The 11,865-nt window shown below is 41.1% G+C and overlaps 1 protein-coding gene across 1 annotated transcript; it reads left to right on the top strand.

Annotated features, from left to right (window-relative positions):
• The first annotated feature begins 4,268 nt into the window (after positions 1 to 4,268).
• Positions 4,269 to 10,730, top strand: ppp1r35 (protein phosphatase 1, regulatory subunit 35). Its single transcript, XM_050070738.1, has 6 exons — positions 4,269 to 4,464; positions 5,453 to 5,696; positions 5,782 to 5,890; positions 8,774 to 8,889; positions 8,980 to 9,070; positions 10,256 to 10,730. The coding sequence occupies exons 2-6, from the start codon at positions 5,454 to 5,456 to the stop codon at positions 10,543 to 10,545; spliced, it is 849 nt and encodes a 282-aa protein (XP_049926695.1). The 5' UTR covers positions 4,269 to 4,464; position 5,453; the 3' UTR covers positions 10,546 to 10,730.
• Positions 10,731 to 11,865: the final 1,135 nt, after the last annotated feature.

An 11,865-nucleotide genomic window follows, 5' to 3' on the forward strand; every position in this document is an offset into this window, starting at 1 on the left:
CCTATATACATATATGTATATATAATAGGTTGTATCGTAGGTTGCATAATACCGAAGCATACATTTTTCCACTATGCATACACACTATGGCATAGAAAGTGTCAACTTGTTGATATCACTTATTTTATACTATGTATGTCAGCTAATCAAAATGGGTAATCAATCCATATGGCTTTGTTATAATCAGTGCTGAATCACTTGATATTTTGCACCCCCTAATCCTTTATTGATTGATTGTTTTTGCTGTTATCCTGCTGTGCTTTCATGTGTAACATTATCCAATGTCAACATAATAACTAGCTAATAGCATTAGCCTACCTCCACACATCTGCAGCAGGTAAATCCACTCTTTCTTCTCCTCTTTGACAGGTAGTAGTCATCCTGGAGGTCACTGCAGACCCACAGGTCTTCATGCGCAGTGTATGGACAGCAGTGTTAGGATCCATTAGTAGCACAACTAGCCAAAACATTAGGACGTCCATATCCAACAAAGATCTATAACAGCTGCTCAAAGTGTAGCTCCTCATTTTGTGGGCACAGGTTGGAAATGCACAAGCATGAACCACTCTGTACAACATAGGCATTTTTCCTCTGTGGGCAGAGGGTCACAGTTACTCCACTGCTGCTCTGTGTCAAAAAGAACCACTTTTTGGGGTGTCGGTGGCTTAGTGATGGAGCAGGCGCCCCATGTACAGGGCTGTTGCCGCAGCGGCCCGGGTTCGAGTCCAGCCTGTGGCCCTTTGCTGCATGTCACTCCCTCTCTCTCCCCCTTTCACACGTGTCTGTCCTATCAATTGAAGGCTTAAAAATGCCCCCCCAAAAATATTTAAAAAGAACCACTTTTAATGGACATACAGTGACATTTAATTGCCCTGTGTGCTTCCATTGCAGCCCATTCTGTGTCTCAGCCGCTGCCGGCTTCCTTAAAACTGGATTCCAGAAGTTTCAAAAGTAAAAAATATCCTTTAATGCTAGATTGCAGTTGATTCAGTTCTAATTCATGCATAGATTACATTATTCCAAAGAAAAGATTAACAATATGTATCCTAACGTATTTGATATCTGTGACAGATGTAACTTCGCAAAAGTGGCTCTAGGTCATACTTCCTGGTTTTGTCCTAAGATTTTCCTTTTTGGCAGGATATCTTCTCTTGGTATTGTAATATTTATGACATTCATTGAACTTGACCCATTAATTGCCCTGCTTGGTTGTTCTGAAGCTTCTCACGCTCTGCCACATCCTGTACAGAAGTCCTTGATGGTTGGCATGTTAGTAGCAAAGAGGATTACTCTTAAGGAATGGAAGGCTACCAGCGCTCCTTGTTCCTCAATACAGTTAGGGAACTAGGCTCAGGGATTCGCCTTGAAATGATAAAATGAGTTTGCAGGATAAATTTGAGAGTATCTGCGGCCCAGAAGTTAGACACTTTATTCCACCATCTTATAGGCTAGCTGAAGTCCAAACAGTGAGTCACCATGTTAAGTTATTCTTGGCCATTTTTCGTTCTGTTTATGTGACAGGCTAAATGTTGTATTCATCTCAGTCAAGTCTGGCTTTTTGTTTTGTTTTGGGTTCTTTTTGTTTTTATTTTTTTGTATGTGGGTCGATTATGTTTGTTAGTCTGTTTGTATATTTCATTTTTTTGTGCTGAAATTTAAATATAATGTGAAATAAATGTATGTTTTTAATTAGGCACTATTTTTCAAAAAGAACTTATTTATATTTATTATCCCATTCATTTGTATTAATAATTTACCAGAAAACAAAATAAATCCCTCAGTTCAGTGTGTTTGTGACTCTGGCTGAGATGGAGGTGAAATATGTGAACCTGGGCTGTGGTTTACTGCTCTCTTCATGTCACAAACACTGTTTGACATCTATTCATCTGTTGGTTTTTGTGCAGGCTGCAGGGATCTTTTCTCACTGTGGGGATTATTACCCCAACAGTAGCAGTAGTAGGTGGCTGAATGACTGGGTTTAACTTTCTGGATCTCCAACTCACAGCCATTCTGTTTATTCACAGCTGAAAAATCAGCTTCCTGAGGATGATTGTAACCGGAATAAACTTGACAATTTGTCTTCTTAATTTCCAGAATCTTTGTGAATGTTCCCGTGTCTTTTTTCTGAAACCAGTGAACATAGTCAGTGCTACACTGGTCAGTGCGTCGACAGGTGAAGGAGACTTTTTCACCAGCTCTCCTGGTCAGTGTTAAATCATCCTGAATCAGCTCTGCTGCCATGGCAACCAGCACTGTAGAGAAACAGACAGGTAGATGTAGGTGAGTGTGACAGTGTTCTTTTAAAGGTTGACTTTGTTGAAATTCTGTTTGGCTGGAAACACTCACCTGAACACAGACAGCACAGAGCAGCAGCTGGAAGAAGAAGCATTTTGTACAGTTTTTGTGTTTCCTCTGGTGAACCTGGGAAGAAGTGGCGCTCTGATGCAGCTGAGACCAAACAAGGACAAACTGTGAGATCAGTCTAGAGCCACGTGGTTTATATAGGCTAAGGCCCTCATGCCGCCCATCAGCCCCGTGCAGCACTACATTAGAAAGAGGAAAAAATATGAACTCAAGTCATTTTAACAATGAAATTGATCAATTCAAGTATAAAGAATAAAATGCTTATTTTTTGTTCATCAAACTGAGAAATTCTGTTAGTGTTCAAATATCTGTTGTTGAAAAAGGAGATGAAGGTTACTGTCAGCCAGCAGAAGGGATTCATTTATTATTTCAACTCATTGTCTTTGTTTTATTATCATGAGTTGATGTCTTTTTTCCTTTATAATGACTTCTCTCTCTCTCTCTGTGAACTGATTCAGTGAGATGTTTCTTCATCTTGATTTTAATCTGACAGCAGATCAAAAAATCTGCGTCACAGTGGTGCAGATATACAGAAGAAAAACATTCACAGTACAACAAACACATTCAGGTTGGTTGTGAATTTTGTAACAAAGACACTTCTGTTGTTTAACAGCTGTGATGAAAATACAAAACTGTAATTTTAACCCTTAAACGTCTCCTTACATTTCTTAATTTAATTTAATCATTTAACATATATATATTAAACATGAAACGTTTTTCACATACCATATCACAAATTATTTTTTTATTCTTTCGTTCAGTCTCGTCATTAAAGCATTGTGAATGTTTTACTCAGTAGAATGTTAAAATGTCATGTTTCTTCATGTCTGCTGCATCATCTTAGACACATTTCCCCAGAGCTGAGCTGGACAGATTCAGTACTTTTGTCAGCTTTGGGATCTCCACTAGAATGTAAAAATAAAGTTCAAAGGGTTAGTTGTTAAAGAGGAAGCCTCTGCAGAGTCCTGAGAGTTTAAATCCAGGTGTGGTATGTGTGATATGTGAAGCAGTGGTTATAGTGCTGTTCTCAGGAAGCAGCTCAGGGTTGTGCTCTCTACTTCCTCCATGTAGAGGTCAGCTGCAATGAGAGGCACTATTGAAACCACAGCAGTGCTCCTGTCTGTAGAAACCCACACTGTATTATTTGAAACAGGTGGTATTCAGGCAGAGGTCGGGGTGGCGAAAACGTTCTCCAAATAAAATGAAAAAACATGGAGTTTGTAAGTGAGCTAAAAACGACACAGAAGTGTTTTCTGACGATCAATAGAATTACATCATTTGTCTGTGAAAATAAATCTGTTTTATGATGTGACACCACTGGGGTTGATAGTTGGTTAGGCTCAAACAAGACATTAACAACAACATTAGTTTTAGGTTTAGGGAAAGATTGTGGTTTGGCTTCAAGTAGGCACTTTGTTAAAGTAAGGGGATCCTTGCCGCCATGGTTACAATAATAACCATGTGACCATTAATAATTATTTGACACTATTGTAGAACAATATGGCCTTTGTGATATATTACAAATTATCATCATATCGTTCCAAGATTTTCTTACACTGCAACAGTTATCACCTCATACTACACTTCAGTTCTTCAGTCTGTTCTGTGCGGTGGCTGTGAGGAATTCAACCTTCACACTGCTACCCTCTAGTGTCTGTAATAACACACTGTGTAGTATTTGCTTTCTGTGTTTTTATTTTCATTTTTAAATCAGGCCTGCCTCTACCTTTGTATAAACAGTATGTAATGTTTTAAATTTTTTTATGTTCTTTTTTTGGAGGGGGGCTGTTTGTTTGTTGTTTGTTTTTTGTTTTTTTGCCAATCTAGTGCTCCTCCTCCACTCCAATAGATGGCGGTAATGCACCGTAAAGCTGGTCAGCCAACCGTTATTAAACTCAAAGAAGAAGAAGAAGCAGAAGAAGAAGAAGAAGAAGAAGAAGAAGAAAGAGGGAAATTCAAAGGAGAAGCTTATTATTTTCATCCTAAAATCCTAGGACATTAAAAACGTTGGCGTCGTCCTCACAGAGAGACAGGCTGGTCTTTGTTGTTTAGGAGGGGATCTGGTCCTCCTGAGGATCGTTTCTAAATGGACTAAATCAGGTAACACACAAGTAAGAGTGTGTTAGCGTCACAGGCTAACTGTAGCTTCAATGTTTACCAACACTGTAAAAAATCAGAGACAAACAGTCCGATTAAAAGCAAAGAGACACAAACTGAGCTAATATTAATACATGTAACACAGGACCGTGTCAGGACTGAATCACTCGAAACTCAGTAAGCAAGTTGAAGCTAACGTTAGCCTTACTGCCTTTATGTTACCAGGTAACATACCAAGCTAACGTTAAGTTAGGCTATCTGTATTCAGGCGTTAACAGGTGACCGACTGGTTTAATTTGCTAACAAGCTAAATGACTACAGTTAATACAGTGTAACTCGTGGTATCTGTTAACTAACACATCAAAGTCCCCTGACCTAAACATTAAAAATCTGTGGACAGCCCTCAAAAGAGCAGTGCATGCAAGACGGCCAAAGAATCTCACAGAGCTAGAAGCCTTTTACAGGAGGGATGGGTGAAAATCCTCCAATAGAAGAACTGAAACACTCTTAGCTGGTTACAAACAGTGTTTAGAAGCTGTGATACTTGTCAAAGGGGGAGCCACCAACTACTGACTATGCCTAAACTTGTGCTTCAGGCCCTTTCCTTTTCTGTTATTTTGAAACTGTAAACAATTGAAATTAAAAAGTAACCTTGCTTAAAATACTGAAGAAATGTGCCATCTTCCACTTGATCCCTTTTGGGGATCAGTTCATCTTCTATTTACCTAACATCTCACAGTAAATGAAATTTTGACCAGGGGTGCCCAAACTTTTGCATGCCACTGTAAATGTGAATTCACCTGGTGTGGCCACACTGACCAGTGCTTTCAAAACAAAAGCTTAAAACATACTCAAATAAACTGAAATAGTGATACCAATATTGTAATTGATATTGTAATATCTCTCCCATTTGTAATTTAACATAACAATCATGGTCTTTAAAGGAGCATTCCACTGAAAATCAATGTCTCACTCTGTTGTCTCCTTTCAGGATGAATTCTGCCTCCGTCCTCTCCTCCCCACACCCTCCTCCCCCTGCGCCCCTCCCTCTCACCTCCTACTCCCCCTCTTTGACTGGATGTCCTGAACTCGACCTGTCCGTCACACTCAGCCCTGCTCCCAAGACCAGTCACACGCACCTGAAGCTCCGCCCACTGAAGACAAGTCAGCAAACTGACCAATCGCAGCTGAAGCTTGGCCTCCAAGGACAGAATGGAAGAAAGAGGAACATACAGGTGATTACATAATTTTGTCCTGGTGTGCATGCGTATGCGCATGCATGCGTGTGTTTTGTGACATCCTGCGTCTGGTCTCCTGCAGGTGTGTTCTGAAGACAGGATGGTTGTCAGAGTAACATCAGAGAAGAGCAGAGATGCCCCGCCACAGCAGGCAATCAGAGGTCAAAGGAGGAACAGAGGATGTCACCATGGTAACCAGAGTGTGACAGTTAACACTGAGACCCTGTTTACACCTGGTTTTAAAAAGCATTTTGGTGATCAGAACACAAGCGGATAGCCAAGACACATTGCTGTTTACACCTGAAGGCTTGTGTTCAAATTTTGTAACTGCCTATGTCATTTCAGCTCAAAGGGCCCGGTCTACTCTCTTGTCAGTCACGTTAGTGGTTGTGACGATTGTGTCGCTGTCAACAGAATCCAACACATCTCCTTCCATATGGCAAAACTATGGATGTGATCAGATCACGCCATGTCTCAGATATTGTTTACACTTGTATTTAGCACCATCAACTTGTGAGCCAAATGCCAAAGACACATTTTAAAACCAAGTGTAAACAGGGTGTGAGTATCTGAATAAATCAGGGTCATTCTTAAATAATCTATAAATAAGATTTATTAGGCTATTACAGGGAGTTTTTTGTTTCTGACACATCTGTGTTCAGTATGATTCCACAATAATGTCATTATAGCACATAAAGTGTGACATGCTGCTTTTAACCCTTTGAAACCTGCAGCAACATCCATTTTCTTGTGCTGCTCTCATTCACACCAAAAGCGTCATTAGCGTCATAAGCGGCCGGCAGCCATTCATTTTCAATGTACGCTTGCTACGAAGGGCGTCTGGAGCGTCGGCGGCAGCGAGCGGCACAATGCCAGCGACCGGAGCGTCACTGTGAAGTTGAGAGAAGCTGAAATTTATGCAAATGAGCAGCGCCGCTGCCGAAGCAGCAGCCAATTGCAGACCGGGATTCGGGTAGAGGTCTGGGCTCTCCTGGAGCTGTACGAGCCGGTGAAATTCACCGTGGAGTTGCCGTGTTTGCAGGACTCTGTGGACCCAGACGGCCCGACGGCTCCGGGCCCTGTGTTTCCTCAGCAAATACGCCAATGCAATACAAAGGAGGCTTCCGAAAGTGCGATTAATGAGCTCCCGCTTATTTACCACCAATAACATTTCTCAGTGGTCCTACGTGCCAACAGGAGAGTAAAATCATAATTATAAAAGACACATAAAGGCTATATTGACTGTGTTTATTAGCGTTATTTTAATTGTGCAATGAAAGTCATGGATAATACAAAGTGAAGACATAAATGATATATTTGTTCATCCTTGTAAAATGAACAGCCGTGTCAGCCTTGACGGACACATCTGCAGCAGCCGGCCCCGCCCCTTTGGCCGCACCTGCTGGAGCTGCTGCCAGCGACCTGAGCGACCGCTGGCGCTCATGATGCTTTCGGTGTGAATGCACGACGCCGTTTGCAAGTATTTAAATCTTTGAACCCTGAGCAAATTGGTGTGATTTCTTTCAGAAACATGGGGAAAAGGCAATGAGCAACTTAGTAAGAAATGTCCCACAAATTGCAAAAGAGAAAAATAGATTTAGATAATGATTTAAGAAATAGTGAAAAAGCTAGGGGAAAACTATATTCATAATTAATATTATTAAAGCAATCTTTCCAGGTCATTTCTGTGTTTGTTTGTTTGTTTTTAACTCTCTTTCTTTCTTTCTTTTTGTTACTATTGTTCTTGTCTCTAATTTTCTCTTTCAACTAATTCCTTGCCAATTTTTATGGTCATTTCTTCTTTCGTTGCTCATTACTAGGGCTGGGTATCATCACTGATGTCCTGAATCGATTCGCTCTCAATTCACAAGGTCCCAATTCAATTAAATATTGATTCAGTTGGGGATATTTCAGTTACAACACCAATTTTTGCTAGCATGTGAAAGAGATTCTTAGAGAACTAATACTGTAAAGTTAACAAGGACTTTTAAGGATTAAAACAGGATTAAAACTTAATGGGTTTTTTTTTTACTAAATGTTGTTTCTAGAGCAGCAGCAGGAATATTGAAACAGCAAAGTCACAATATAAACTCAATATCTCACTAGAAACAAATCTAAAATGTCAGTAAAATTGACCATATTCCTGACATCACAATACTGAGTAAAGTTGAGAAGGAATGAAGAGCACAGTCAGTCAGTATCAGTCCTGCTGTCCTCTCTGCTCCTCCCTCTGCCTGCAGGTCACTTTACTGTTGGTAAGTTTTAAGATACGTGGCAAACTGAGCTAAACTGTTAGACGTAAACAGTTGTTTTTGTTTTAGCTGGAAAGCGTTCTATGCTTGTTTATAACAAAATATTAGCAGCGGTGGGATGAGTGACTGAAATATCACTTTCCTATATGTTTACATGATGCTGATTAGGTGTATTGTGTAAAGTATCGTCTTTTTCCTCATGGAGGTTTTATTGCACTCACAGTAACAAGCGTAGCTGTCGTCAGCTCAAGTTCTATTCACTTCTCTGGCCCCACCACAGCATATCTACTTTGTGTTTGTGTGTGTCTGTGTGTGTGCGTAAATGTGTCGCAGCAGCCTCGATGCACAGCAAAAGGAGACACTGCAGCATGATAATAAATGACACCAAAACATGTCCAAGTAAGCAAACAGTTACAGATAAAAGGTTTCGTAACATCGGCTCTTCTGAATACTACGGTCATTCATAATATAGCGCTACGGCCCCTTTACTACCAGCGAGATCGACGGGGTTAAAGCTTCACACATTTGTGGGAAAAGGCATATATTAAAAGATCGACCAGGGATATCGCGAATGGATATTAAGTAATTCAGATGAAGATCGATTTAAATTGGATGAATCAATTAATTTTATCCATCGCTACTCATTGCCTTCTTCCCATGTTTTTAGAGGAAATCAGGCCAATTTGCTCAGGCTTTAATTAAGCAATAAAACCTAAACTCACCACTGTAATATACTTGACAGGACAAAATACATAGCTTGTGTTTTGGATCCAAAGTAATACAGTTTAGTTCATTTTACTTCCTCTCCTCTGCTTGTTTGAGCCCCCACACAGCAGGCGGAACCTCCTGCTGCAGTATCCAATCAAGATCCAAGCTGTCTGGAGAGGGCAGAGCTAAACACCACTTTGGCTCTGAAGGCCGAGCTTCAGTCACTGCAGGTTCACACTCTTTAACAGCAGGTTATCAATAAATCACCACTGAGCTGATTAACAACTGGTTCCCGTGGTAACCTGTCTGTTGTCCTGCAGGGGGCAGAGTTTAACTCCCAGAAGGCTGTTCTTGAGACATTACTGAAGTCAGAGAGGACCAAAAACCTGATCAACACCAGAGCTACTGAAGGTGACACACACACACACACACACACACACACACACACACACACACACACACACACACTGCTTTTCATTATGCTAATGTGTCTCCTCACGTCTTAGCACCTCCCAGCGAGGATGTGAGAGACGAGACGAGAGGGCAGAGAAGCTGAAACTGCTGCCAAAGTAGATATCCTTGGTTCCATATTGTCAGTCTGTCAGTCAAGGTGTTTTCACACTTTGTCCTTTTCAGCCCTCTAAGCAGACTCAGAGCAGTGACTCAGCATTTTTTGCGCATATGTGAACACTCCAAGAGCACTCAGACCCCTCTGAAGCGAACCTCCTGAGGTGGTCTGAGTACGGTTTGCTTCAAGTCCACGGTGTGGTTTGCTTAACGAGTGCACTGTGAACACAAAGTGCTCCAGGTTCATTTTGCTCTTTGCCATTGTATTTAGCCCTCTAGATCACATGCTGCTGCACTGTAATGCCTGCAAGGATGCAGGACGAGGAGTAGACTGGTCCATGAAAGATACTGCACGTCTCCAGATGTGGAATGTAGAATACATCAAACGGCAACAGTCTACAGCACAGAAACACAAAGGTTTTCCTCTATGTTTAAGTTCATCTGAAAGGGAGGGGCTTCATAACCACACTGCAATGCTACGTCAAAGTGAAAAAAAAAAAAAGGACTGAGGCCCCATCAGAGCTGAAGCTGACCAGAAAGAGAGCCAAGTCCTCTTTCAAATGAACTGACAGTGTGAACACAAAAAGAGCTGAGTCCCTTTTCTGTTGGTCCACTTTTTGGTGCACTTTAAGAGGACTGAGTTCGATTTGTTCAAAAAGGACTAAACTGTATGTCAAAACACCTTGAAACGACTCCAGTTACTCATTACGTGCTGCATATCTGTATTACCTGTCAAACCAACTGTACAAATGTCCACAGAACTGCTTATTTAAGTACAATTTCAAAACTTTACAGTATCATGGATGGATGGATGGATGGATGGATGGATGGATGGATGGATGGATGGATAGATAGATAGATAGATAGATAGATAGATAGATAGATAGATAGATAGATAGATAGATAGATAGATAGATAGATAGATAGATAAGTCCTGACATCACTTCCAGTCAAGCATCTGTAACTCAATACAGTCTCTCCTTTAGCCTTGTTTAAGTTTCTTGTCTCTCTCTCTCTCTCTTTCTGCAGAGGTGAATGTCTCTCGCTCTCAGCTTCTCTTCAGCTCATTGGTCTGTGTCGATGTGCAGGAAGATCAGTTAATCAGCCAAATGCTGCAGCATAGGCTGCTGCTGCCGCCCCCCCTTCCAGGTCATGGTGCCAAGGCAGCAGATGGGCCCTCCCTTCAGTTCTTCATGACCTCTGACCACCTCAGACAGAAGCCCGTCCCACCAGAGGAGGAGCTTGTCAACCACAAGCCTTGCCCATCGCCACGTCCCGCCTACTCCACCTTTGACCTCTACAGAAGAGGGAGATGCTGAGAGGTCACATCCTGACATAATAGAGAGATCTGATTAGCTGGAGGGTCTAAGGCTCTTATTGGTCAGACCGTGTGTGATGTCACTGAATGATAAAAATTATCTATTTTTTAAACTATTTATATGAACTGAAATTTAATTCCTGTAAAGAGCTACGTTTATTTTTCTTCCAATAAAGTCTTTGTTCACACATTCTCTCTGTGACAGTGGCATGACCTGATGCTGTGCAGCAGGTCGTCTAATCAGAAGGGTTTGTTGTAGGTAGAGAACAAAACACTTAACTGTTACTGTGTTGAAACCTGAAACAGAACATAATAGGCCTACTGTGTGTGCATTCTTTTACAGTAAGGAAGGGGTTCAGTTAATTTACTTCAAAGTATTAAAAGTTAGAACTTCATTTCAAGTAAACAATCTTTGATAAAGTCTGGGGATCAGACTCCTTGAGTGCGAATTTGAGTTGCCACAGGGCGCTAACTGACAGTCCATACAGAACGGGAACACAGTATGTGGACTTGGGATTCTGGGAGTGCTGAGGACTGTCCAAATCCACAATTCAACCATCCCACAAGGGGTCTCAAGCCGATGCAGTGAAATAGGCAAAANACTGTGTTGAAACCTGAAACAGAACATAATAGGCCTACTGTGTGTGCATTCTTTTACAGTAAGGAAGGGGTTGCTGAGGGCTGTCCAAATCCACAATTCAACCATCCCACAAGGGGTCTCAAGCCGATGCAGTGAAATAGGCAAAAAAAGATTGAAAAACAACAAAAGACAGTCTTTTTATGTAAGTAAATAGGCCTAGCTGTTGCTCACTGTTAGCTCACTGTTAGCGCTGTAGGCTAATGCAACTAAAGAGTGGCAAGGCACTCAGGAAACAGGTTGCAACAGTATGAGATTTTCACGGTATGATAAATGTCTCAGAAAATATTGTAGTTTCACAGTATATAGTATTACAGAATTACTATTATCAGCAGTCAAAATTACCTTTAAATAGGAAAGAACTACCGAATTACACAATCTGGAGGCCATGCAATAGTATCTTGAGCACTCGATTTAGTAAAATGTGGCCTTGATTTATTTATTTGTTTGTTTTCTCTCCATGGCACCTCCCGGGCTCCATAGAAACACATCATTCACACAAGAAAAACAAAACAAACACACACAGCTTCATATCATGGGTTGCGGGCCAAGATTGCTTTACGTCTTGTTGTGGCAGAAATTCAGAGGCTCAGCGTGAGAAATTTTAAGAAAGGTAATCAAAACATCAATCATATTTGACAAGGCATTTGGAAAAACAAAAACTGTTTGGAACATTACTCCTCA

The sequence above is a fragment of the Epinephelus moara genome, chromosome 19, assembly GCF_006386435.1.
Source record: "Epinephelus moara isolate mb chromosome 19, YSFRI_EMoa_1.0, whole genome shotgun sequence".
NCBI classification, from domain to species: domain Eukaryota; kingdom Metazoa; phylum Chordata; class Actinopteri; order Perciformes; family Serranidae; genus Epinephelus; species Epinephelus moara.

Bases quoted from the DNA above. Each gene is read 5' to 3' on its own strand.
- ppp1r35 (XM_050070738.1), top strand. From the start codon at position 5,454: ATGAATTCTGCCTCCGTCCTCTCCTCCCCACACCCTCCTCCCCCTGCG. The intron at 5,697-5,781 runs GTGATTACATAA...GGTCTCCTGCAG, and splicing joins GAAGAAAGAGGAACATACAG to GTGTGTTCTGAAGACAGGAT. The intron at 9,071-10,255 runs GTGACACACACA...CTCTTTCTGCAG, and splicing joins CAACACCAGAGCTACTGAAG to AGGTGAATGTCTCTCGCTCT.